The sequence below is a fragment of the Pelobates fuscus genome, chromosome 1 (assembly GCF_036172605.1).
Source record: "Pelobates fuscus isolate aPelFus1 chromosome 1, aPelFus1.pri, whole genome shotgun sequence".
NCBI classification, from domain to species: domain Eukaryota; kingdom Metazoa; phylum Chordata; class Amphibia; order Anura; family Pelobatidae; genus Pelobates; species Pelobates fuscus.
In genome coordinates this window covers 6,705,823-6,733,113 of record NC_086317.1, presented here as the reverse complement: position 1 = coordinate 6,733,113, position 27,291 = coordinate 6,705,823, and the positions used below count along the sequence as shown (strand labels likewise).

Sequence of the window (27,291 nt, the reverse complement as noted above, 5' to 3'; positions counted from 1 at the left end):
TTATAGACGCATTATATAGGATTCATTATAGACACATTATATAGGATTCATTATAGACACATTATATAGGATCCATTATAGACACATTGTATAGGATTCATTATAGACACATTATATAGGATTCGTTATAGATACGTTATATAGGATTCATTATAGACACGTTATATAGGATCCATTATAGACACATTGTATAGGATTCATTATAGATACATTATATAGGATTCATTATAGATACATTATATAGGATCCATTATAGACACATTGTATAGGATTCATTATAGACACATTATATAGGATTCATTATAGATACGTTATATAGGATTCATTAGAGACACGTTATATAGGATCCATTATAGACACGTTATATAGGATCCATTATAGATACATTGTATAGGATTCATTATAGATACATTATATAGGATTCATTATAGACACGTTCTATAGGATCCATTAGAGACACATTATATAGGATCCATTATAGACACGTTATATAGGATTCATTATAGATACATTATATAGGATTCATTAGAGACACGTTATATAGGATTCATTATAGACACATTGTATAGGATCCATTATAGACACATTGTATAGGATCCATTATAGACACATTGTATAGGATCCATTATAGACACATTATATAGGATTCATTATAGACACATTATATAGGATCCATTATAGACACGTTATATAGGATTCATTATAGATACATTATATAGGATCCATTATAGACACATTGTATAGGATCCATTATAGACACATTGTATAGGATCCATTATAGACACGTTCTATAGGACATAGTGTTTTTTTTTAATTATAGATACACCCAGACATGCAGAAAAGACGGTGCTTAAAATTACTTTTTTTGTAATTATTTTTCTGCATATTGACAATTTAACAAGATTAACATTGAAAGAGGAATACACACAGCAATTATACACAAAACAGGGCCTTGTGGCAGGGGAAATGGGGGAGGGGGGTTGCAGGTTTAGGCAATTTGCCATTTATTTACAGTAATTACCAAATTAATTATAGAAAGTTTATTCTTTATAAAGATTACCATTAAGTGTCATTTATATCTGTGGTCAGACTATTTTCAACTTTGCACAACACCTGCCTGTGAGCTGATCGCGTTACTTGGAAAATCTATATAAAATCTAATATATCATTAAAGAATAGAAATCGCTTTCCTATCACTAGTTTGGAATTTTTTGCTATATTATATTTCACTACGCAGTATTTAATGTTATCTACTGTTATAAAATAGAGTAATATAGAATGGGGGATATTCTGAGAGAAGCTGTAACAAGGTGTAATAAGTTATAATCTTTAATGTTATAATATAGAGTAATATAGAATGGGGGATATTCTGAGAGAAGCTGTAACAAGGTGTAACAAGGTGTAATAAATTATAATCTTTAATGTGATATAATATAGAGTAATATAGAATGGGGATATTCTGAGGGAAGCTGTAACAAGGTGTAATACGTTATAATCTTTATTTAATGTTATATAATATAGAATGGGGGATATTCTGAGAGAAGCTGTAACAAGGTGTAATAAGTTATAGTCTTTAATGTTATAATATAGAGTAATATAGAATGGGGGACATTCTGAGAGAAGCTGTAACAAGGTGTAACAAGGTATAATAAATTATAATCTTTAATGTTATATAATATAGAGTAATATAGAATGGGGATATTCTGAGAGAAGCTGTAACAAGGCGTAATAAGTTATAATCTTTAATGTTATATAATATAGAGTAATATAGTATGGGGGACATTCTGAGAGAAGCTGTAACAAGGTGTAATAAATTATAATCTTTAATGTTATATAATATAGAGTAATATAGAATGGGGGACATTCTGAGGGAAGCTGTAACAAGGTGTAATAAGTTATAATCTTTAATGTTATAATATAGAGTAATATAGTATGGGGGACATTCTGAGAGAAGCTGTAACAAGGTGTAATAAATTATAATCTTTAATGTTATATAATATAGAGTAATATAGACTGGGGGATATTCTGAGAGAAGCTGTAACAAGGTGTAATAAATTATAATCTTTAATGTTATATAATATAGAGTAATATAGTATGGGGGACATTCTGAGAGAAGCTGTAACAAGGTGTATTAAATTATAATCTTTAATGTTATATAATATAGAGTAATATAGTATGGGGGACATTCTGAGGGAAGCTGTAACAAGGTGTAATAAGTTATAATCTTTAATGTTATAATATAGAGTAATATAGAATGGGGGATATTCTGAGAGAAGCTGTAACAAGGTCTAATAAGTTATAATCTTTAATGTTATAATATAGAGTAATATAGAATGGGGGACATTCTGAGGGAAGCTGTAACAAGGTGTAATAAGTTATAATCTGTATTTAATGTTATAATATAGAAACATAGAATGTGACAGCAGATAAGAACCATTCTGCCCATCTAGTCTGCCCAATTTTCTAAATACTTTCATTAGTCCCCGGCATTATCTTATAGTTAGGATAGCCTTATGCCTATCCCACACATGCTTAAACTCCTTTACTGTGTAATAAGTTATAGTCTTTATTTAATGTTATATAATATAGAGTAATATAGAATGCGGGATATTCTGAGGGAAGCTGTAACAAGGTGTAATAAGTTATAATCTTTATTTATTGTTATAATATAGAGTAATATAAAATGGGCGATGTTACTGCTCCCCCGATAGGAGAGGGGTTACTGCCGTCTAGAACATTCCCTTACCGAATGCAGAGGTAGCTACTGAGTGCTCCAAACTGCCGAACAGCAATCACACGAACCCGTTGGTCTCCAAAACAGCCAAACAACAATCACACAAATCAGTCTCCCAAATAGCCGAACAAGCGCAATCCATACGAATAATCCCCCCAATGACGAGACAAAGCTCCGTATTGAGGGTCAGCAGGAATCTGATTTAATGTGGGCTACATGCCCAGTATTTATGCTGGTCTCCCATCTGGTGGACACTCCCCTAGGGGACCAAATGGGAAACTGTGACAAGGACATTGTAACAACCAATCACAGAGTTACATACATAGCCATTCCCCTTTTATTACCCAGGACCCACTGCTCTGCCCGGGAGATAAATGTGAAGTAATTCAATTATCTCCCAGGACAAAGACCAAACGCCATTTTAGATGACAAGGACAAAAATGCATAAAAATACATAACTGTTTAATATTAAAACATAATATAGGCATTCAACAGGTCCCCAGATTGCTAGGATCTGAGCGCACAAAAGTACAGAATAGCGCTCAGATCCTATGTACACAGTCCAATCGCAGTGGAGTCAAAGTGTTAACAAAGTCTGTTCTCCATACGAATGGGCTCCACGGGATGGCTATCTGGGGTATGGTTTATTCGTTCACAAAGTACCGAACAGAAGGACGTTCGAGGATTCCTACCGAAGGAGAAGGGAGGTCGGCGGCTTCAGTGGTGTTCGTGCCAAAAAATGTCCGTTTTGAGTTCCATGAGTTGGCCGTCGAACACCGCTGAGCTTTCGTGGATTTAAAGTGGCTGCGACCTCGTGTTCGGTATTCGAATGGCGGCCACCCAGCTACAGCATCAATTAAGAGGTGTCTGCGGTTAACCTCAACGTTCTAATGGGGCCAAGAGGTTAACCAGAAGCACACTTCTCTACTGGGTGGCCGGCCGTTCTGGAGTTTTATCTGGTAGTTAAAAAGGGAACGGTATAGAGTCCACATGAACGGGAAAACACAAATTAAACTAACGAATGAAGAATAAGTCTTCATGTAAGTTCAAGACAGAGAGATCTGTCACAGGCGATATTCTGAGGGAAGCTGTAACAAGGTGTAATAAGTTATAGTCTTTATTTAATGTTATATAATATAGAGTAATATAGACTGGGGGATATTCTGAGGGAAGCTGTAACAAGGTGTAATAAGTTATAATCTTTACTGTTATAATATACAGTAATATAAAATAGGGATATTCTGAGGGAAGCTGTAACAAGGTGTAATAAGTTATAATCTTGAATGTTGTAATATAGAGTAATATAGTATGGGGATATTCTGAGAGAAGCTGTAACAAGGTGTAATAAATTATAATCTTTAATGTTATATAATATAGAGTAATATAGAATGGGGGATATTCTGAGAGAAGCTGTAACAATGTGTAATAAGTTATAATCTTTAATGTTATAATATGGAGTAATATAGAATGGGGATATTCTGAGAGAAGCTGTAACAAGGTGTAATAAGTTATAATCTTTAATGTTATAATATAGAGTAATATAGAATGGGGGATATTCTGAGAGAAGCTGTAACAAGGTGTAATAAGTTATAATCTTTAATGTTATAATATGGAGGAATATAGAATGGGGGATATTCTGAGAGAAGCTGTAACCAGGTGTAATAAGTTATAATCTTTAATGTTATAATGTGGAGTAATATAGAATGGGGGATATTCTGAGAAAAGGTGTAATAAGTTGCACGTGTAATAAATGTTATTTTTTAGAATAATATAGAATGGGGGATATTCTGAGAGAAGCTGTAACAAGGTGTAATAAGTTATAATCTTTAATGTTATAATATGGAGTAATATAGAATGGGGGATATTCTGAGAAAAGGTGTAATAAGTTGCACGTGTAATAAATGTTATTTTTTAGAATAATATAGAATGGGGGATATTCTGAGAGAAGCTGTAACAAGGTGTAATAAGTTATAGTCTTTATTTAATGTTATAATATAGAGTAATATAGAATGGGGGATATTCTGAGAAAAGGTGTAATAAGTTGCACGTGTAATAAATGTTATTTTTTAGAATAATATAGAATGGGGGATATTTTATTAGAGACTAAATTCTAAGTAACGTGGAATAAATTACTTTAAGGGTTTTCTTTCTAAGTCAGCACAATTGCCGAATATTTAGTAAATCTCCCATGAATCCCGTGTGAATTAAAGATGGTCCGTCTCCTGAAGGGACAGTATTAGAAGTAGCGCTCCATAATAATGCACTGAGCAGCGTTGCCAAGTTATGGGACCAATGGCGGTGCTCTGTAATAGAAACGTTTTGTTTTATAAATATCTGATCTGGCGACATTAATTCCCAATGTTCTGTTATTGACGTTTCCATAAGGTGCTTACCGGTAAGTGAATATAACAGTAATTACTAAAAGGTCGTGTATTGCCCCAGGAAAGGGACGATGCATTGATAGTCTTGGGATGTAGGATCAAAGTCTTTTTATACTTTTCTTTCTTATTAAAGGCTACATTCCTTTTTGATGCCTACCAACCTACGGTAAGTATGCACGTCGGTGTAGAAGAATGACAATGCTGCCTTTATTGTCACTGGTGCTGAGATAACGGCCAGCCTGCAGGGCACAAGCTGAGCGCTGCTGAATTCCTCTTGGAAAAGCTTTGTATAGGGGGCATATTTAGAGACACTCGAACTGTGCTCGAGGAGGGAAGGGAGTTCCACAGAAGAGGTGCAGCCCTGGAAAAGTCTTGAAAGCGAGCATTAGAGGTGGGAGTACGGACAGAGGAAATACGTAGGTCTTTGGCAGACCGTAGGGGCCTTGACGGGACATACTAGTTTATTAGGGAGGCTAGGTAGGTTGGAGCAGCATTATGTAGGGACTTGTAAGCAAGCATCAGAATTTTACATTGAGCTCTTTATCTAACTGGAAGCCAATGCAGGGACTGACAGAGCGGGGAGGCGTGGGAGGTGCGAGCGGACAGGAAAATGAGCCTCGCCGACGCATTCATTACAGATTGCAACGGTGCAATCTGAGAACATGTAAGACCACTGAGAATAGTAGTCCAGGCGAGGTGATGGTAGCGCCGTTGACTTGGAGGGAGGGAGACATGGGAGTAGTAACACTTGAGGGAGGAAAGACCAGAAGTTCTGTTTTGGACAGGTTGAGTTTAAGGAAGTGAGCAGCCATCCATTTGGAAATCGAAGAGAGGCAGTCAGACACGAGTCAAGATGGGCGGAGAGAGATCAGAAGAGGACAGGTAGATTTGCGTGTCATTATGTCAATGTCCTGGGGAGTGGGCATCACTGGGCCACAGTTTAGGCCACCTTTGTTGTCACTCTTCAGGTTCCTCTCTAGTTTTATGTACGGAATATTTTTTGATGACGCTACCATTGCTGACCGACCCCTGAAATGGACGTCTTCCGAGCAGACTGTGAGTCATGAGTACAGACTGACTAGACGTTATGGATCAGTCCACAACGTGTCTTTTATTCCTGTGCTAGCTTTTTCTGTGTCTTTTATTCCTGTGCTAGCCTTGGCCGTGTCTTTTATTCCTGTGCTAGCCTTGGCCGTGTCTTTTATTCCTATGCTAGCCTTGGTTGTGTCTTTTATTCCTGTGCTAGCCTTGGCCGTGTCTTTTATTCCTGTGCTAGCCTTGGCCGTTTCTTTTATTCCTGTGCTAGCCTTGGCTGTGAAGAGATATCTCCAGCCACTCTGTCTCACCAAACCCTTTGCTCATCTATCAAGAACTATTAAGAAATATTATAGTTTAACATTTTGTCTTGAGTAATATGTGTATTCAGTAAATCATTCAACAAAAACAGCAGAACTTTAAAGACAAAACTAGTGACAGATGATTTGGAAGTAAATGTGAATGTGCAATGATCTCAGTTCTTGGCATTATCACGGGTTGGTATTAAGGGAAAAGATGATGAAACATCGATTTTGATTTTTAATAACTTGTTCAAGCTCTCTATTTTTCCAGCCAACAGAGTTTATAAAGAAAAAAATCAAATCTTCACAAGCGGCCAAGAGATCTATTTTTGTCTCCTGTTGACTGAAAACAGTCAGATCAATGGTGCAGAGTAATTCTCGGCAGCTCTGGTTAATATCAGCTGCTGTTTGCCTGGCAAAGTGAAGCATCTTGTACAGCTGCTATCCTGGCATGGTTTGGGCACCATGTGCTGCAGCTAGCATGGCATGGTGTAGGCACATTTTGCTGTAGTTAGCCTGGCATGGTTTGGGCACCATGTGCTACAGCTAGCATGGCATGGTGTAGACACATTTTGCTATAATTAGCATGGCATGGTTTGGGCAATTTATTCTGCAGTTTACCTGGCATGTTGAGGGGAACTTATTTTGCAGCTAAACTGGCATGGACTGGAAACCTTGTGCCGCTGTTAATGTGGCATGGATTAGGCATCATGGTCTGTCTTTAGGTTATTGGCACACTGTGTTACTATTAGCCTGGTGACATATGGGTGCCTTGTATTGTCATTACCCTGGGCATCCTAACCTAAGGAGGCGTGCTGTTTATATTATACCAAAGAAACTGAGTGACTTCAGCATCCTAACTAGGCCACTGGTGGGTAATGTAGTGCAGGACCTGGACACGGTCCCTGTCTATTCTACATGTCTACAGTCCCTTCGTGTACCATGGCTTGTCTATTGTCCTTGATGTGACGGTCTGAATATGTATCACCGTCAAGCACAAGCATTCCCTTATTCCCATAAAACAATATCGCCAATAATCCACAGGGCAAAATATCGCTGTATGCTATATAAATAATAAAATAATAATAATATTAATGTACAGTGTACAGCGCTACGGAATCTGATGGTGCTATATAAATAATAAAATAATAATAATATTAATGTACAGTGTACAGCGCTACGGAATCTGATGGTGCTATATAAATATTAAAATAATAATATTAATGTACAGTGTACAGCGCTACAGAATCTGATGGTGCTATATAAATAATAAAATAATAATAATAATAATATTAATGTACAGTGTACAGCGCTACAGAATCTGATGGTGCTATATAAATAATAAAATAATAATAATAATAATGTATAGTGTACAGCGCTACGGAATCTGATGGTGCTATATAAATAATAAAATAATAATAATATTAATGTATAGTGTACAACGCTACGGAATCTGATGGTGCTATATAAATAATAAAATAATAATAATATTAATGTACAGTGTACAGCGCTACGGAATCTGATGGTGCTATATAAATAATATAATAATAATATTAATGTACAGTGTACAGCGCTACGGAATCTGATGGTGCTATATAAATAATATAATAATAATAATATTAATGTACAGTGTACAGCGCTACAGAATCTGATGGTGCTATATAAATAATAAAATAATAATAATATTAATGTACAGTGTACAGCGCTACGGAATCTGATGGTGCAATATAAATAATAAAATAATATTAATGTACAGTGTACAGCGCTACGGAATCTGATGGTGCTATATAAATAATAAAATAATAATAATATTAATGTACAGTGTACAGCGCTACGGAATCTGATGGTGCTATATAAATAATAAAATAATAATAATATTAATGTATAGTGTACAACGCTACGGAATCTGATGGTGCTATATAAATAATAAAATAATAATAATATTAATGTACAGTGTACAGCGCTACGGAATCTGATGGTGCAAAATAAATAATAAAATAATATTAATGTACAGTGTACAGCGCTACGGAATCTGATGGTGCTATATAAATAATAAAATAATAATAATATTAATGTATAGTGTACAACGCTACGGAATCTGATGGTGCTATATAAATAATAAAATAATAATAATATTAATGTACAGTGTACAGCGCTACGGAATCTGATGGTGCAAAATAAATAATAAAATAATATTAATGTACAGTGTACAGCGCTACGGAATCTGATGGTGCTATATAAATAATAAAATAATAATAATGTACAGTGTACAGCGCTACGGAATCTGATGGTGCTATATAAATAATAAAATAATACCGTAATAATATTAATGTACAGTGTACAGCGCTACGGAATCTGATGGTGCTATATAAATAATAAAATAATATTAATGTACAGTGTACAGCGCTACGGAATCTGATGGTGCTATATAAATAATAAAATAATAATAATATTAATGTACAGTGTACAGCGCTACGGAATCTGATGGTGCTATATAAATAATATAATAATAATATTAATGTACAGTGTACAGCGCTACGGAATCTGATGGTGCTATATAAATAATAAAATAATAATAATATTAATGTACAGTGTACAACGCTACGGAATCTGATGGTGCTATATAAATAATATAATAATAATATTAATGTACAGTGTACAACGCTACGGAATCTGATGGTGCTATATAAATAATAAAATAATAATAATATTAATGTACAGTGTACAGCGCTACGGAATCTGATGGTGCTATATAAATAATATAATAATAATATTAATGTATAGTGTACAGCGCTACGGAATCTGATGGTGCAATATAAATAATAAAATAATATTAATGTACAGTGTACAGCGCTACGGAATCTGATGGTGCTATATAAATAATAAAATAATAATAATATTAATGTACAGTGTACAGCGCTACGGAATCTGATGGTGCTATATAAATAATATAATAATAATATTAATGTACAGTGTACAGCGCTACGGAATCTGATGGTGCTATATAAATAATATAATAATAATAATATTAATGTACAGTGTACAACGCTACGGAATCTGATGGTGCTATATAAATAATAAAATAATAATAATATTAATGTACAGTGTACAGCGCTACGGAATCTGATGGTGCTATATAAATAATATAATAATAATATTAATGTACAGTGTACAGCGCTACGGAATCTGATGGTGCTATATAAATAATAAAATAATAATAATATTAATGTACAGTGTACAACGCTACGGAATCTGATGGTGCTATATAAATAATAAAATAATAATAATATTAATGTACAGTGTACAGCGCTACGGAATCTGATGGTGCTATATAAATAATATAATAATAATATTAATGTATAGTGTACAGCGCTACGGAATCTGATGGTGCAATATAAATAATAAAATAATATTAATGTACAGTGTACAGCGCTACGGAATCTGATGGTGCTATATAAATAATAAAATAATAATATTAATGTACAGTGTACAGCGCTACGGAATCTGATGGTGCAATATAAATAATAAAATAATATTAATGTACAGTGTACAGCGCTACGGAATCTGATGGTGCTATATAAATAATATAATAATAATAATATTAATGTACAGTGTACAACGCTACGGAATCTGATGGTGCTATATAAATAATAAAATAATAATAATATTAATGTACAGTGTACAGCGCTACGGAATCTGATGGTGCTATATAAATAATATAATAATAATATTAATGTACAGTGTACAGCGCTACGGAATCTGATGGTGCTATATAAATAATATAATAATAATAATATTAATGTACAGTGTACAGCGCTACAGAATCTGATGGTGCTATATAAATAATAAAATAATAATAATATTAATGTACAGTGTACAGCGCTACGGAATCTGATGGTGCTATATAAATAATAAAATAATAATTATATTAATGTACAGTGTACAGCGCTACGGAATCTGATGGTGCAATATAAATAATAAAATAATATTAATGTACAGTGTACAGCGCTACGGAATCTGATGGTGCTATATAAATAATAAAATAATAATAATATTAATGTACAGTGTACAGCGCTACGGAATCTGATGGTGCTATATAAATAATATAATAATAATATTAATGTACAGTGTACAGCGCTACGGAATCTGATGGTGCTATATAAATAATATAATAATAATAATCTTAATGTACAGTGTACAGCGCTACAGAATCTGATGGTGCTATATAAATAATAAAATAATAATAATATTAATGTACAGTGTACAGCGCTACGGAATCTGATGGTGCTATATAAATAATAAAATAATAATAATATTAATGTACAGTGTACAGCGCTACGGAATCTGATGGTGCAATATAAATAATTAAATAATATTAATGTACAGTGTACAGCGCTACGGAATCTGATGGTGCAATATAAATAATAAAATAATAATATTAATGTACAGTGTACAGCGCTACGGAATCTGATGGTGCTATATAAATAATAAAATAATAATAATAATATTAATGTACAGTGTACAACGCTACGGAATCTGATGGTGCAATATAAATAATTAAATAATATTAATGTACAGTGTACAGCGCTACGGAATCTGATGGTGCTATATAAATAATAAAATAATAATAATATTAATGTACAGTGTACAGCGCTACGGAATCTGATGGTGCTATATAAATAATAAAATAATAATAATATTAATGTACAGTGTACAGCGCTACGGAATCTGATGGTGCTATATAAATAATATAATAATAATATTAATGTACAGTGTACAGCGCTACGGAATATGATGGTGCTATATAAATAATAAAATAATAATATTAATGTATAGTGTACAGCGCTACGGAATCTGATGGTGCTATATAAATAATATAATAATAATATTAATGTACAGTGTACAGCGCTACGGAATCTGATGGTGCAATATAAATAATAAAATAATATTAATGTACAGTGTACAGCGCTACGGAATCTGATGGTGCTATATAAATAATAAAATAATAATATTAATGTACAGTGTACAGCGCTACGGAATCTGATGGTGCTATATAAATAATAAAATAATAATATTAATGTACAGTGTACAGCGCTACGGAATCTGATGGTGCTATATAAATATTAAAATAATAATATTAATGTACAGTGTACAGCGCTACGGAATCTGATGGTGCTATATAAATAGAGACTTATTTATGATACCTGCAACTAGACATGTTCAGACAGTCCAGTGAACCAATAAGTCTCGGCTGTTTTTGTTAGTTGCTATTTAGGTTTAGCAAAGGTAGTTTTGTAGTTCCTTAATTAGCACCGCAATGCATACGTTATCCAACCTGATGGGGGCACATACAGACAACAAGGGAATGAAAAATATATAGGAAAAGCTGGCCATGGGTTAAATAGATGCTGTAGGCATCAATACAACTTACGGTTAATGAAGCAGTGTTGGTGTATTGACCATGCCTCTGCTCAATTCTCTGCATTTAGAAGTTAAATCCCTTTTATCTATGTCCAGGTGAGGCTTGTCACACCTCCCCTGGGTATGACTCACACAACCAACAAGAATCCTTTTTTGGTGTCAATTTACTTTATAAGTTTTTATTTCCTGCTCTGTAATTTGAACTTTAATCACACACAGCTCCTGCAGGGTATAGAAGGCTAGTAACAGAGAAATTCTAGATTAAACATAATGTGCAATAAAGGAAGTTTAAACATTAGAGCTTTCTTTACAGGAAGAGTCTAGGACGTCTGTGTAAATCACATGCAGGTAGATGTGACTATAGCTCAATAAACAAAGCTATTTAACTCTTAAATGGAGGACGACTGAGCAGTGAGCCTGCATGGGCATGATTTATACACCACAACTGATTTATTAAGCTAAAGTTGTTTTGGTTACTGTAGTATCCCCCTTAAGGACCAAATTTCTGGAATAAAATGGAATCATGACATGTCACACATGTCATGTGTCCTTAAGGGGTTAAGAAGAAGGGGACCGATGGTATGGCCTTTGCTAACCTTACTGAATGGTAGGATTTCCTGTACACTTGCTCCGTTTCCATATTGATGTAACACCCAATCCAGGACAGTTGAAGGTTTGTTTATTTTAAGATGTCAGTCGCTCTGCATTCCTGTGGTATATACATTGTAATCTACTCCTCACACCTAAACAAATGTGGGCATGAGGTTTGTCTTCCATAACTGTGTGCTGTGATCAAGAATTAATTCTAATCCATCCAAAATTGTGGTCAAAAGATGCCAACATATTTTAATCTTCTGCTGGTTGAATAGCCATCATTAAAAACAAAGCAATGATGATACAGTCTAGAAAATTAAAGACAAAAAAGTTGGAATAAAAAATAATTTCAGGGTTCTCCTAAATGACTGCTGACGCAGAACCTTCCTACCCGGGGTAATGTATTATAGTATCTGCAGCTATGGTCCTCACAATGAATGGAGAGGGGTGGAGATGGTAATTGTGTTTGGAGTAGCAACGTATGGACAGCTATGGCAGGAGTATGGTAGACTAGATCCCAGGTGCAGGGGTATTGAGACGGACCACCTTGAATGGAGACAGACTTGTGCGCTCATAATCCTCCTTCTGCAAGAGTTGTATGGCTCCTGCTGCCATTTAACCAGAAAATATTCTTACTCGTTCTAGGATTCTTGGAAGGTGAGCATCTCTTTTGTGGTTGAGAGCCGGCAAGAAGATGAGATACATACAAAGGCACTTACACAGGCCATATGTGTGCCGCAACGCAAGCTATTCAGCGTGGTGTCCTGGGACAAGATGGTGCAGCAGGTACGGTGCCATGGCAGTCATATTGTGTCAATGCTGAATGTGATTCGGTCCACTCAATTCTTCTATAATCACCAGAGTACAAGCATAAACATTGTGTTTCACTGAATCCTCCACCAAAGTTCGAATGTGGGCACCTGGCTCAGAAGATCCCAGGAAGATACTCCACCACACCTACTGCTGTTAATGAATACCCCATGTTGATAATTCACACCTACTCATAATTCACTCCCTTGCCGATAGCTTACACCCCCTACTGAAAATTGACATCCCCTGTTGATAGTTCACATGCCCTACTGATGGTTCACACCGCCTGCTGATAATTCCGAGGTGTATTTTGGATTTGTGCTTCCCGTTGGCATAAAAACACTCGGACAACCCCTAGTTTAAATTTGCCCCACCCCTTCCTGTCAAGGGCGCACATCTTCACTTTAAAGATCAACACACACTTTGACAAACACACGCCCTCAATGATGCATGCACTGACATACATTCACTGACAGACAAACACACTTACACACACTGAAACACACACATTCACTGACAGACACGCACACATTTTATTAATCCGAGGGTCTTGGTAGTATCCCTTAGTAACCTTGTGTCAGCATATCCTGATACAAGCATTTTTCCTGACATCTCTCATTGACTTGCTATATGAAATGCTGTATTAGCAATAATAAATATAACTGCAAAAAGATAAATCCTGCACTCACTCCCATCACTACTGGGCGGCAGCAATGACTATAGTACACATCAACCAAAATACATATGGTAAAAAACAAAGAAAAACAAGTTACCTGCGCTCTCTCCTTAATCCCTATGTATTTTTAAACAAATGGAGGCCTTTAGTTACCTCCAATGGCCATGAGAGGATGAGCCCACCTGCCAACGTCAAGGCAGGCCCCCCCTAAGCGGGTCACCTTGCTTCCTTGGGCTTCTGGCAAAGACATCTCAAATGTATAGGGGTGTATAAAAAAAAATACCCCCTTCTGTCTCATTAATTAACCCTTAATAGGGAACACATGGGATGGGCGGCAGCATTGTAATAATAAATATAACACGTGGCAGTTGCTGAATTTGTACCTGATAATTGAGGGTGTGTCACACATGTAGGTCAAATACCTATCTCATTCCTGATCCTTTCTTACATTTACTTGAGCATCAGATATAATTATTTGTGCTTGTCGTTAATTCACCAAACTCCGAATTGTAACTAATTGAAATCTTTTCAAATAATTTTTATTAAAGTTTTACATATTTGTATAACAACAAGAATATAAACATTGTATTGGGGGTAGGAAGGGAAGGGGAACTTGGAAATGGAAAAGAATAACCATCCAGCATTAAAATAGGCATAACAGTGTATATGGCAAAAAAAAATAATAATATGTTTTTACATCAATGCACTTTAATAACAAATATGTCAAAGACCATATGCTGTTTTGATTTTTTCTTCCCACTTATCCCAATTGTATTTTAATATTGGGAAACCACGCTTATTAGATCTATGCGATAATTCGTGTGCCTTTTTTTCTAGAATCAAATTAAAAACTTCCCTGAGAGATGGCACATCTTGGGACTTCCAATGTCTAGGTAAACAGGATGTAGCAGCGATCAAAATGTGACCTATGATTATTTTGTCTGTTCTATTAATGGACTCCGGGAGTTTTTTTAAATAAGGCTAGTTCCGAGGTTAAAATGCTAATGGTCCTGTCCACTTTAATAATGAGGTCGTGAATCATTTTCCAATATTTAGTTAATTTAGGACAGAACCACCAAATATGGGCCATATTGCCCACACCCCCACAATCCCTCCAACACCGGTCAGAATACATATTGTTCATGTTGTGCAATCTAGACGGGGCCAGGTACCAACGATATAAAATTTTATAATGATTTTCAAAGTGGTCGGTGCAATACGAAATACCTTTTAAAGCTTTAAAAAAAAAAAGAACCATTCTTCTAGATCGTACTGGGCACCCAACTCCGTCTCCCATGACAACATGTGTTTTAATTTAACTAGGGGCTTGGCGTTATAAAACGAGTAGCATAAGGATATCATGCCTTTACTAGTGGGGCTGCATAAAAAAGCTTTCTCTAATGGAGATATCTCAAGCGGTTTATAGTTTTTATCCGTTTCAGGTACCTTATATAGTTCTTTCAATTTGTCAATGATTACCTTACATTCCAACTCACATACATTCGTTAATCCATATTTAAGTTTCAATTTTTCCAAAGAAAGAATAGCATTGCCGTAAAAAAAATTGTCAAGATTAGTTATAGAGCATTCCTTCAACAGTTCTATTTTTAAGGTTGGAATATAATCTTTCAATAATTCAATAGGCATTGCTCTATATAGGCTGGGAGAATGATCATTTTTAAAAACAATATCCCAGGCCTTAAGTGTAGTCTTGGTAGATAAAAATAACTTTGTAATTCCAGGTCTTTTCTTAGAGTTTAACCAAGGTAATTCCGACAGTCTAACCGGTAAAATTCTGGATTCTTCTATTTCCATCCATCTGGGTTTATCAACCTGATTGCCAAAGCTCACAGCCACTGCAGCGTTAGTGGCGAAATAATATTTGCGTATTTCGGGAACACCGATACCGCCATTCGATTTGTGGTGCTGCAAGGAAGTGAGCTTCACACGAGCAGGCTTATTCCCCCAGATGAACTTCATCATTGTCGAGTGAACTTTATTAAAAAATGATAATGGGATGGATAAAGGGATGGTCCTAAAGAAATATAGAATTTTTGGTAGTATCGTCATTTTAACAGATGCGACCCTCCCCAACCATGAAAGTTCCATTCCGCCCCATCTCTCCATCTCCTTTTGTAGGTCCGACCATGCTTTCCTCAAGTTGTGATTATGCATATTTACCACATTTTTGCATAAATTAATGCCAAGATATTCCATATAGTCAGCTCTCCAATCAAATAAATATAATTTCTTAAGGGCAGTGGTTTCCGAATTTTTTAAATGAAATGGAAGGGCCTGAGACTTAGACTCATTTAATTTGTAGTACGATATCTCGCCAAATTGAGTTAAAATGTCTTTGAGGTGGCTCAAAGATTCTTTTGGGTTTTTGACAGCTATATCGTCTGCAAACAGGCCAATTTTGTGAACGGATTCTTTAACAACAATTCCTACAATTTGTGATGTTGTTCTAATTAGTTCAGCCAGGGGTTCTATTGCTAAAACAAATAGAATTGGAGATAAAGGGCACCCCTGTCTCGTCCCATTGGTTAGAGAAAAAGTTTGGGGTGTGAAACCGGAAGCTGAGACATGGGCGGAAGGTGCACAATATAGCGCCTTAATTGCTGTGATAAAGGATGATGGTATGTTGAATCTTTCTAACGTTCTCCATAAATATCCCCAATGTATCCTGTCAAACGCCTTCTCTGCGTCTAGAGATAGAAGCAATGAAGGCGTTTTGGTCATATTGATATGCTGAATCAAGTTTATGAATCTTCTAGTCCCGTCGGGCGCCTGTCTATCCTTTACAAAACCCACTTGATCCTTATTTATTAGCAATGGGATTCATTTGGTTAATCTATTTGCGAGAACTAATTGAAATCTAAATTGCAAAATTTCGGCTTATAAGCCAATCTGTGACTATTACTTGAAGAATCTTTACAGATCAGCTATTTGTTGATATGTTGATTTAATTTTACTACAATTCACATATTAATGAGTTAACCAATCTACCTTCCAAAGCAGACCTGGCCAACATGATTGGGAGATTGGAGGCCTCTTTCCAGGCAAAGGTAGATGCAGTGGGAGCAGACATACAGCAAGTAAGCCTTAAAGTCACAGACCTCGAAGAGGAGAGGGATGTGATGCAAGCCCAAATTACAAATAACTCTTCTACACTGGAAGCTCATTCTCACACACTATCTGCCTTTCAAATACAGTTGGATGATTTAGACAATAGGAACCGCAGAAATAACTTAAGAATAAGGGGTCTCCCGGAACTACAGGGGGAAGATATAACGGCCACCCTGACAGAACTATTCAATCTTATACTGGGGGACCCCACTGACACCCCCATTATAATGGATAGAGTACACAGATCGCTACGCCCAAGAGGAGCTGTTTCGGAAGCACCACGAGACGTCATCTGTAAGCTACACTACTTTACAGTCAAAGAGACCATAATCAGGGCACTCAGAGACACATCTCAACCCCTGCTTTTTCACGAACATCATATACAGATTTTTCCAGACCTTTCCTGGTTCACACTCCAAGCAAGGCGAGCCCTGAAACCCATTACGGAACACCTGCGCAACCGCAACATACGTTATAGATGGGGCTATCCCTTTGCACTTATAGTTAACAGCAAGGGGACAACATATTCTATCGCAACCCACCAAGATGTCAGACCATTCTTACAGACACTGGACCTGCCGGATACGAATATTCTGGACTGGTATGTCCCACAACCCAACCAAGACGCTACCATCCTGCCCCAAAGACAAAGATGGAACACCCCAGCTAAAAGGCAAAGAGCGGACCAGCGGTTCCTCTCACCCAGAGGGCGAACAGCACGGCCTCCAGGCAGAGACCTGCAATTAAATGCATAACCACTTCCACAATCTGTTACTCCCCTTCCCCATTCCTACCACCACTCACTCCTTAGCAGGTGATGTCAGCCCGGAACAACGATACATCCGAGATATGGTCACATAATTACGCAGAAGTGGCAGCATAATTGAACGGAGAACTACTACCTAGCGAACCTTTGACCTGACTTTCCTCATGGCTACACCAACACCCCTCCAGGAAACACGGACCCAATGGCACTCTTGAAGGCTTCAGTGCCTCTGGGTCTTTTACCATCGGTCACATGGCCCATCCTTGAAACAACTACCTACGCATGGAGGAGAGCATCTTGGATCACAGACATTCTATGAGCCTATCTCTTTGTCAGAGGGACTCTATGAGATCACAGACTGTTTCGAAAGTAGCACACTAAGGGGATCCTGACATCTGTCGATTTTGAATGTGATGAACACCAGGTCGTATGTCCCATTGCACCCTTACACTCAAACGTGCATTTCACTATTGTATGCAATGATCGGACGTATTGTATGGTTCGCTTTCCTCTGCATTTACTGTCACAACCTACATATGGTACATGTTGTTCTTGACCTGCTGTTACCCAAAATGCTGCCCTCCCGCCCCCCCCTTCCCTCCCCTCACCCCCCTTTTCTCCTTACCTTTTCCACATATCCACTTACACACGACCTCTTAAAGAATATGTTAAACTTGTAAGGATTGTAATCTCGGGTTCTAGCTTAGCTACTTACCCAAATAGTTCGTGTCCTGACTCTTGCACGGAGACAGGATTATTATTGTACTAAGGTTTACCTTAACGCAACACATTGTACAGCTGTTCACCTGAACTAGTCTTTAGCACCCGAGGGTAAACCACTTCGGAGCATTGGAGGGGAGGGCACGTCAGGCCATTATCTCCCGATTTGAGGACCGCTTGGCTAAAGCGTGCCCCTCCCCCTGCTCTACCTGTTAAATCGTAAATAATTAACAGTGTTTGTTACCTTGTGATTTACCTGTGAGTAACCGATACCACTAACTCCCTCACTGCATCACTCTTTCCCAACGCGGAACGACAGACTACTAGAACTACATAGGGATAGTTGATACGGAACAACCTGTCGCACCGAGACCTAAATAAACGTATATAGAAAGATGGCATCAATTAGAATCCACACACATAACGCTAGGGGATTGAACGTCCCAGAGAAAAGAAAACTCGCACTCGCAGATTACCAAAGACATAAAGCAGACATAGTGTTTGTTCAGGAAACCCATTTCCGCAAAAACAACGCCCCTTCATTAAGGAATCGCAAATATCCAGTAGGTTTTTTCAGTCACTACACGGAGGCAAAGGCTAGAGGGGTAGCCATCCTGCTGGGACGGCAGGTCCCATTTCAGTGTACGAAACAACTATCGGATGACTCAGGCAGATACATATTCCTTAAGGGGACATTAGGCAATACCAAGATCACTTTAGCCAATATTTACCTCCCCAATAGGAAACAATGCCAGGCATTAAGAAAAATAATCCGCAAACTCTCGGATTTCCAGGAAGGTGTTTTAATATTGGGAGGAGATTTTAACATCTCCCCAGACAACACCTTAGACACCTCAGCTTCATCCACTGCCTATTTAGAACCAACCCGTAGACACCTGACAGAACTACTCCACCAAGCCAGACTATATGACGGCTGGAGAGCATTGCACCCTACAGACAAGGACTTCTCCTTCTACTCCCCTCCTTCAGGTTCATACACCAGAATAGACATTATTTATATCCAACACAAGCACCTCGGATTAATCAGAGCAGCTAACTATGGCCCAATCACGTGGTCAGATCACGGCCCGCTAACTCTGGAACTGACAATTCCCACCATCCCACAGACCCAACCACAATGGAAACTAAATGACCTCCTTCTAAACAAACAAGATGTAATCGAAAATCTAAAGGTCTGTGTTGAGAGATACCTTGCAGATAATGCAAGAGGAGACACAAGACCCGAAATTGTCTGGGAAGCACACAAATGCGTGCTTCAAGGGGAATTAAAATAGCAAAAGCCCAGAACAAACTGCGAGAAGCCCGGGTACGATCTCTAACCCGAGCTATTCAAATCCTAGAAACCACACACCAGGCAGATATGTCACTACAAACGTATACAACACTGACTTCAAAAAGGACAGAACTGACTACCACGCTACAACTACATGCAAAACAATCACTTCGCAAAACCAAACACACATATCACACTCAAGGAGGTAAAAGTGGACGCTTACTGGCACAAGCCCTATCACAACAAAGACCATCTACATTTATCTCAGACATAAGGCGTCCTGATGGCTCTCTGACCCAGAGGATGCCGGAAATAATGTCAACCTTTCACAGCTTCTACTCATCACTATACAACCTGAGGGATACACCGACTCCCACGGACAAAATTCAGGAATTCCTCGCTAACAGAATAAAAAACACAATACCACGGAATATGGTAGAATTCCTAGATATCCCTATAACAAGGGAAGAATTCCTGTCTGTGGTTAAACAACTACCCAATGGCAAAAGCCTGGGCCCAGATGGGTTTACGGGCAAATACTATAAGGTGTTGGCACAGATGCTGGCAGAACCCTTCCTTAGAGCCTTCAACGCAAAAACTGACCCTTTAACCGTCAGTTTTTATGGTAGAAGCTACCATAACCTTAATACCAAAGCCAGGTAAAGACGCCTTGAACTGTGCGAGTTATAGGCCTATATCCCTGATGAACGTGGACCTAAAGCTCTTTACAGAAATGTTGGCAAACAGGTTAAAACCGTTACTGCCGGACCTCATCCACCCAGACCAGGCGGGGTTTGTGCCGGGGAGGGAGGCAAAAAATAATACCACTAAAATCATAAATATTATGCATTGGGCCAAAACACAAAAAATTCAGAGTGCTTTATTAACCATTGATGCCGAGAAGGCATTTGATAGAGTGGACTGGTCCCTAATGAAGTCCACGATGCGGCACTTGGGATTTGGACAATGGTGGTTAGCATAGTGGTTAGACAGATTGTACTCATCTCCAACTGCCCGCATTCGCATAAACGGCCAACTGACAGAGGCAGTTAACATCAGAAACGGTACCAGGCAGGGATGTCCGCTATCACCGCTGATATTTATCTTAACCTTAGAACCATTCCTACAAGGCATACGGGATCACCCTCACATTAGGGGGATAACGATCGGGGAGGCGGAATACAAAGTGTCGGCATTCGCAGATGATTTGCTTTTTACAATATCACATCCTACCCACACAATCCCTAAGATCCTAACCGAGATGGAAACATATAGTGAAATATCTAATTTCCAAGCTAACCTAACGAAATGCAAGATTCTCCCCATATTCACCACTCACACCACAGAAAAATATCTCCAACAAAACTTTCACTTTACGTGGACAACTAAATCAGTTAAATATCTAGGGGTACATCTTCCCCGTCACACTGGACAGATATACGACCTAAACTTCCCACCCCTCCTGACCGCTATCTCGAAAGACCTACAGACGTGGCACAAACCGTGCTTTGGCTGGTTCTGTAGAATCAGTATAATCAAAATGACCGTGCTGCCACGATTACTCTATTTGATGCAAACATTGCCGGTGATACTACCAAAATTATTCTTCACCAAAATCAAAGGCATCATTCAAGCTTTTATATGGGCACAAACAAAACCACGCTTAGCACACAAACTCTTAATAAAACCAAGGGAAAGAGGGGGTATGGGGGTACCAGACATAGAAGCATACCACTCTGCCATACATATGACGAGGATATATGAATGGACAAAGGAACAGCCTACACAACAATGGGTAGCGATAGGACAAACACATACCACCTTGCCACTAGCCTCTCTTCCCGGGTACGAACCACGCAGCAATCCTATGATGCATAAACACCATCCCACAATTGTGGCCACCCTAAAATGTTGGAAACGTCTTAACAATACCTTACCTATATCCCCATATCCATCCCCACTCTAGCACCTGACACAAAACCCACTACTCCCGCAGGGCTTTCCGAGACGCTTATATGAAATGTATCATAACACCTTTCCCGTTACATTACAGGAGATAACGAGAGATAATTCGTTCATCCCACTGAGGGATCTTACACTTGGGAAACACCCCACAGCTCTACAACAAATGCACTACGCCCAAACCCACCACTTTTTGAAGGGACACCACCTTATTCCAGGGGGTACTAGGGAGCTTACAGCCTTTGAACTCCTATGTACAACTCATCCCCTAAAACGTAAATTGCTATCCACCATGTACAAGATGATTCAGAACACAAGGGCCTCACACGAGATACACACCGGACTATTCCACAAAATGGGCACAGGAATTACAAATAAACTTATCAGGGGATCAATGGAAACAAATCTTTACCAGAACTCACAAAACTTCCATAGCCACTGCTTCCCAAACGCATCACAAGATGGCATTACACTCCCTCGAAACTGAGCAAGATGTATCCGGACTCCAAAGACATATGTTGGAGGTGCAGCCAGACGGGGCAAACACTCACATATCTGGTGCCAATGCCCGATCATAGCAAGGTATTGTGTCAGAATACATGCACTCATAAAGAGCATCACAAATGCCACAATTCCTTTCACACCGGAACACTTGATTTTTCTTTTACCACCCCCAAACATAAATTATAAAGAGAATAAACTAATATCTCAACTCCTAATGGCAGTTAATCTACTTATTCCGATTTATTGGAAACAAGCTAAAGCCCCCTCCATCAGGGAATGGATTGAGAAAGTGGAGAACATTAGACAGATGGAGGAGATCACTCATGCCGTGGTAAAAAACTTCTCTTGTTACACACAAACCTGGCACCCATGGATTTCCTTTATGGAACAGGGCAAAAAGGAACAAAACAATCAAGACTTAACCGGGAAGACTAACATAACACTACATTGCTACTCACACTACCTTTGTGACTTAACGTGATTATACAAACACGGGAACCAAACCCGACATGACACTTCATAATACGTTACCTGGGATATGAGTTGATGTCTGTTATATGTTGTATTTTCTATAGCAATACCACTCTATTAAGAGGAAAGTTTACTCAGACAGTGATATCACGTTACCGATGTGTGCACTTAATATACCATGTAAATTAACTCACGCTACGACTAAGAACTTACTATGTTATCAACCGAATGCCAAACTATCTCCAAACATTCGAAAGGCACACCTACTAAACTGTTATCTAAATATTGATACCTGTGTTTGATTATATTTTGTATGATGTTATGTATGTATCTCACATATGACAATGTAATTTTCAACTTAAAGAAAATCAAATAAAAATTGAAATTTAAAAAAATAAATAAAAAAAATTGAGTTAACCACGTAGCCCTTGGCCTGGATGTCTGACTTTGGAGTTGTAGCAGGATAAGGAGGATAGCCCATATGCCGGTAATGTTGGTTCTCCAGTGTCAGTGTCAAAGCATTCCTAGCAGATTCCCACCATTTGATGTAGGGATAACGTGCTCTCCCACAATGTATCAGATAATATCACGTTTTCTTTACTTCCAGATTAATGAACTTGGGAACTCAAAGGTGAAAAAGCCGAAAGATGCCCCCATGTATTGCGAGGTAAGGAAGTGCCTTCCATTCTTGTCATACCGTGCTACTGAACCTCTTTGCCTGATTTGTAAATTATGTGAACACGATGGACGCGGATCTCTTTTCAGCGATGTAACTATGTAATTATCTAACTAGTAAGATTAGGAAACTGATCCTCAGCTGCCTCTTTGGAGTTACTGATCAGCTTTATGATTATAATAGTCAGTCTGTGTATGTTGGCTCACAAGGTGTCTCCTCTGGTGTACATGGAGGGTAAAGCATCTCACCACTTTTGACCTTTTTAATCCCTTTTCTGTCCTTCAGTAAACTCACATTGATCCATAAAGCACCCTAGTTATATAGGCCACTGCTTACAAACCTTTTTTTTTTTTTTTTTTTTAACAACTTCATGGAACCTGGGGTCTGCAAACTGCTTGATACAAAATCGTTTTGCTTGTGTTTTCACCCGCTGATGCCCCATAAATTTTAATGCATCTCAGTTTTAAGCCGATATAAAAAGTACAGCCTTTTAGCTGCGGTCAGAGACGTGGAAACGCTCGAGTGTTATCCCAAGCGGTCTCCTAGGAATAATTTAACACATACTCGATTGTTAAATTTATTGGCTTAACCTGGCATGTGCCAGTGTTAGCTCCGCCACAAACACACGGTTACAAGTTATTTACGAGGTAAAGATATTAAAAAAAAGTATATACATAGCAGAGGTTTTTTTTTTTTTTCTGTCATGGGAAGTAATTGCCACAGCACAAGGCCTGGAGCATAACACCATTTCTGTATCTAATTACCTGAGGTAGCAGCGGCTCATTTTAAACGCTCACACAGAGTGTTTTTGGAAGAAGGATTTAGTATATATACAGCTGTACAGCTCAAAATGCACCCCCAGCCGATCCTTGTGCAGGTACCGGTGTCCTCAGGATATAGAACTGGCATTTCTAACCGTGCCCACCGGACTGGACCTGGGGTCCCAATCCCAGACAGGTCACGGAGAGCACAGATAGCACTCGTACACACTGACAGACACGGTACAGGTAAGAGTACACACATTGAAAGCTCCCACCTCATTCTGTGAACCATTTTTAGTAAAATCCAGAAAACTTTATTGTGTATTTCTTGTTTAAATGGCATATCTAATCACTCGCTTGACCTAATATAAACCTTGTCGTGACAGGTTCACTATAACAATGAATATATAAATGTCTACATTTAATTTCTTTAGGATCTGCTTCATACCACCTCTCCAGTTTAAACATTGTCACCATTGTGTCAGGTCAGTGTTATACCAGAGTGACCCCCACCGGTCCCTCCTGCCCCCATTTGGGGACACTTTTCCGAGCAAGCTGTACCACTCCATAATTCCAATATATTGGGTCATTACCAGGGATTTGGCATCTCCGGAGAGCAGGAAACTGCCTGGAGTGTTTAACAGAGAGACAACAGATACTCATGGGAGATTGATCTTTAGCATTGAGTGCCAAGCTATGCCAGTTTTTCCAGATGCTAATTCATGTAAAACAAAGGGTTTTTGTGAAAGCTATGAAGAAAGAATAGATCATGTTTAGTTCCTGTGCACCATTACATTTGAAGTGATCCTTATTAAATATAAAAACATACACTGTAACAGCAGATATAAACGGAGCCATCCATGGTACCTTTCATGTGTACGCAGCAGTCTCTCTCGGGAATAAGGTTTGCTGTTTCACTGCTCTGATGCTATATGACCAAATGTACCTACACTAGATATTGACCAAATACAATGCTACACAGTGGGGTCAGGCCAGGGTGGACTATCTGCTGTTGACATTGAGCAAAGCCTTGATAAAGGTCCTGGTCACATTGCAGCAGTCTTACCACTCTTTTCACAGTTTCCTTAAAGGGATATATTTTCATGAGTACATATTATTTTGTCTTCCTAATTGCATTAAAGATGGACCTAAACATCCAAAAATTTGAACAAATAACACAAGCTGGCTGAGGGCTGTATGTGAACCTGTCCAACGCCTTGATGGCTGCAAGACCATGGTCCCTGGTTTATGTCTTGGTGGCTGGGAGGTCCACGTGACCCTATTTAATGTTTCAATGTGCTGGTAGATCCTTCATAGTTCTCTAAAACAGATGTGAAGTGTGCAGTGTTTTCTCTGTGGTTGGCAGGAGGTTATTCTGGCCATGGGCTGCTTCCTCAAAGACTTTGTACAGTTCTCAGACCCCTTTAACCAGATTAGTGTCAGTCTCCTGACCACTGCCTGAATGATCTGCTGCTAAGTGTTGTTTGCAGATTTGCTCCTTGAAAGGCCTTATTAAACACTTTGTGAGTTATCACTCAGCAGGCGTATTGGAAACAGCCCGGGGAGCAGCGATAGCAAATCACGGATTAATTAGCAATGTATACCTTGTTACTCACAGATGCCTTAATACCGTGCTAATATTGTTTTAAACCAGATTTTCTACCAGAAATGATGATTAACTTAAAGTGAGACATGTTAGTCCGACATGGAAAAAACATGCAACCATATGCTGCAATGTATGTCCATGATCGGGATTTATATCCCTTGTTTCTGAATAATAGCTGCAATGGCTGTTTAGTTTTGGCATTCAGATGGATATGTCACAATAAAATATTTTGCACTTTCAAATTGTTAGGTAAAATGCCAATAAAATACATGAATTTATTTGAATCCATGCTTAATCTCCGCAAACTGGGAATATATATACAAGGCACTGTATCAGCCCTGTGATTCTGCTCTGATCGTATGTTCACTCCCTCCACCAGGGCAGCTTGTTCAATTAGCTCCTCAGCCCAGGATCTCTGCCTTACCTAGTCACTTTATCTCTTGATGTCTGTAGCCATTTTATATCCTGGGCATAATTAACAACAGCATGAGGCAGACTAAACCTCCTCTTCTCAGAAGGACCTTCGTTCCACAATATATTGCTGGAGCCCTTCTTTCCACTTCATGATGTCGCTGGAGCTCTTCCTTCCACTCCATATTGTAGCTGAAGCCATTCTGTCAACTCCGTGATGTTGCTGGAGCTCTTCTTTCCACTCCGTGATGTTGCTGGAGCTCTTTCTTCCACTCTGTGATGTTGCTGGAGCTCTTCCTTCCACTCCATGCTGTACCTGCAGTCCTTCTTTTCACTCCATGCTGTATCTGAGCTCTTCTTTCCACTCCATGTTGCTGGAGCCATTCTGTCAACTCCGTGATGTTACTGGAGTCCTTCTTTCCACTCCATAATGTTGCAGGAGCCCTTCCTTCCACGTCATGATGTTGCAGGAGCCCTTCCTTCCACTCAATGTTGCTGGAGCCCTTCTTTCCACTCCATGATGTTGCTGAAGCTCTTCTTTCCACTCCATGATGTTGCTGAAGCTCTTCTTCCCACTCCATGATGTTGCTGAAGCCCTTCTTTCCACTCCATAATGTTGCTGAAGCCCTTCTTTCCACTCCATGATGTTGCTGAAGCTCTTCTTTCCATTCCATAATGTTGCTGAAGCTCTTCTTTCCACTCCATGATGTTGCTGAAGCTCTTCTTTCCACTCCATGATGTAGCTGGAGCTATTCCTTCCACTTCATGTTGCTGGAGTCCTTTTTGCAGGTTGTGCCCTCTTATGGGAGTAACAGCCACATTGTGGCAGCTGATGTTGGCATAGAGTAGCAATCTCTCTCTTTCTTTATATAAGTGTATATTTTGCTTTCTTTTCTGCAGGATAATGGCATTCAAAGCTGGAACACTACAGGACCACAGCACGTGTATCGTAGAAGGACTGGCCTGGCTGTTAAAGATCATCCTCTGTGATGCCAGATGGAATGCTCTCAAACCAGGCTTTTAAAATACACAAAATGT

General features: G+C 38.4%; 1 protein-coding gene across 1 annotated transcript in view; it reads left to right on the top strand.

Moving 5' to 3' along the window:
- SPAG17 (sperm associated antigen 17) overlaps positions 1-27,291 on the top strand; it is a 355,700-nt gene that overhangs the window by 35,606 nt on the left and 292,803 nt on the right. Inside the window, exons 2-3 of the mRNA XM_063445995.1 lie at positions 13,113-13,253; positions 23,407-23,466. Of these exons, the coding sequence (XP_063302065.1) occupies positions 13,113-13,253; positions 23,407-23,466 (201 nt within the window). The remainder of the gene's footprint in view (positions 1-13,112; positions 13,254-23,406; positions 23,467-27,291) is intronic.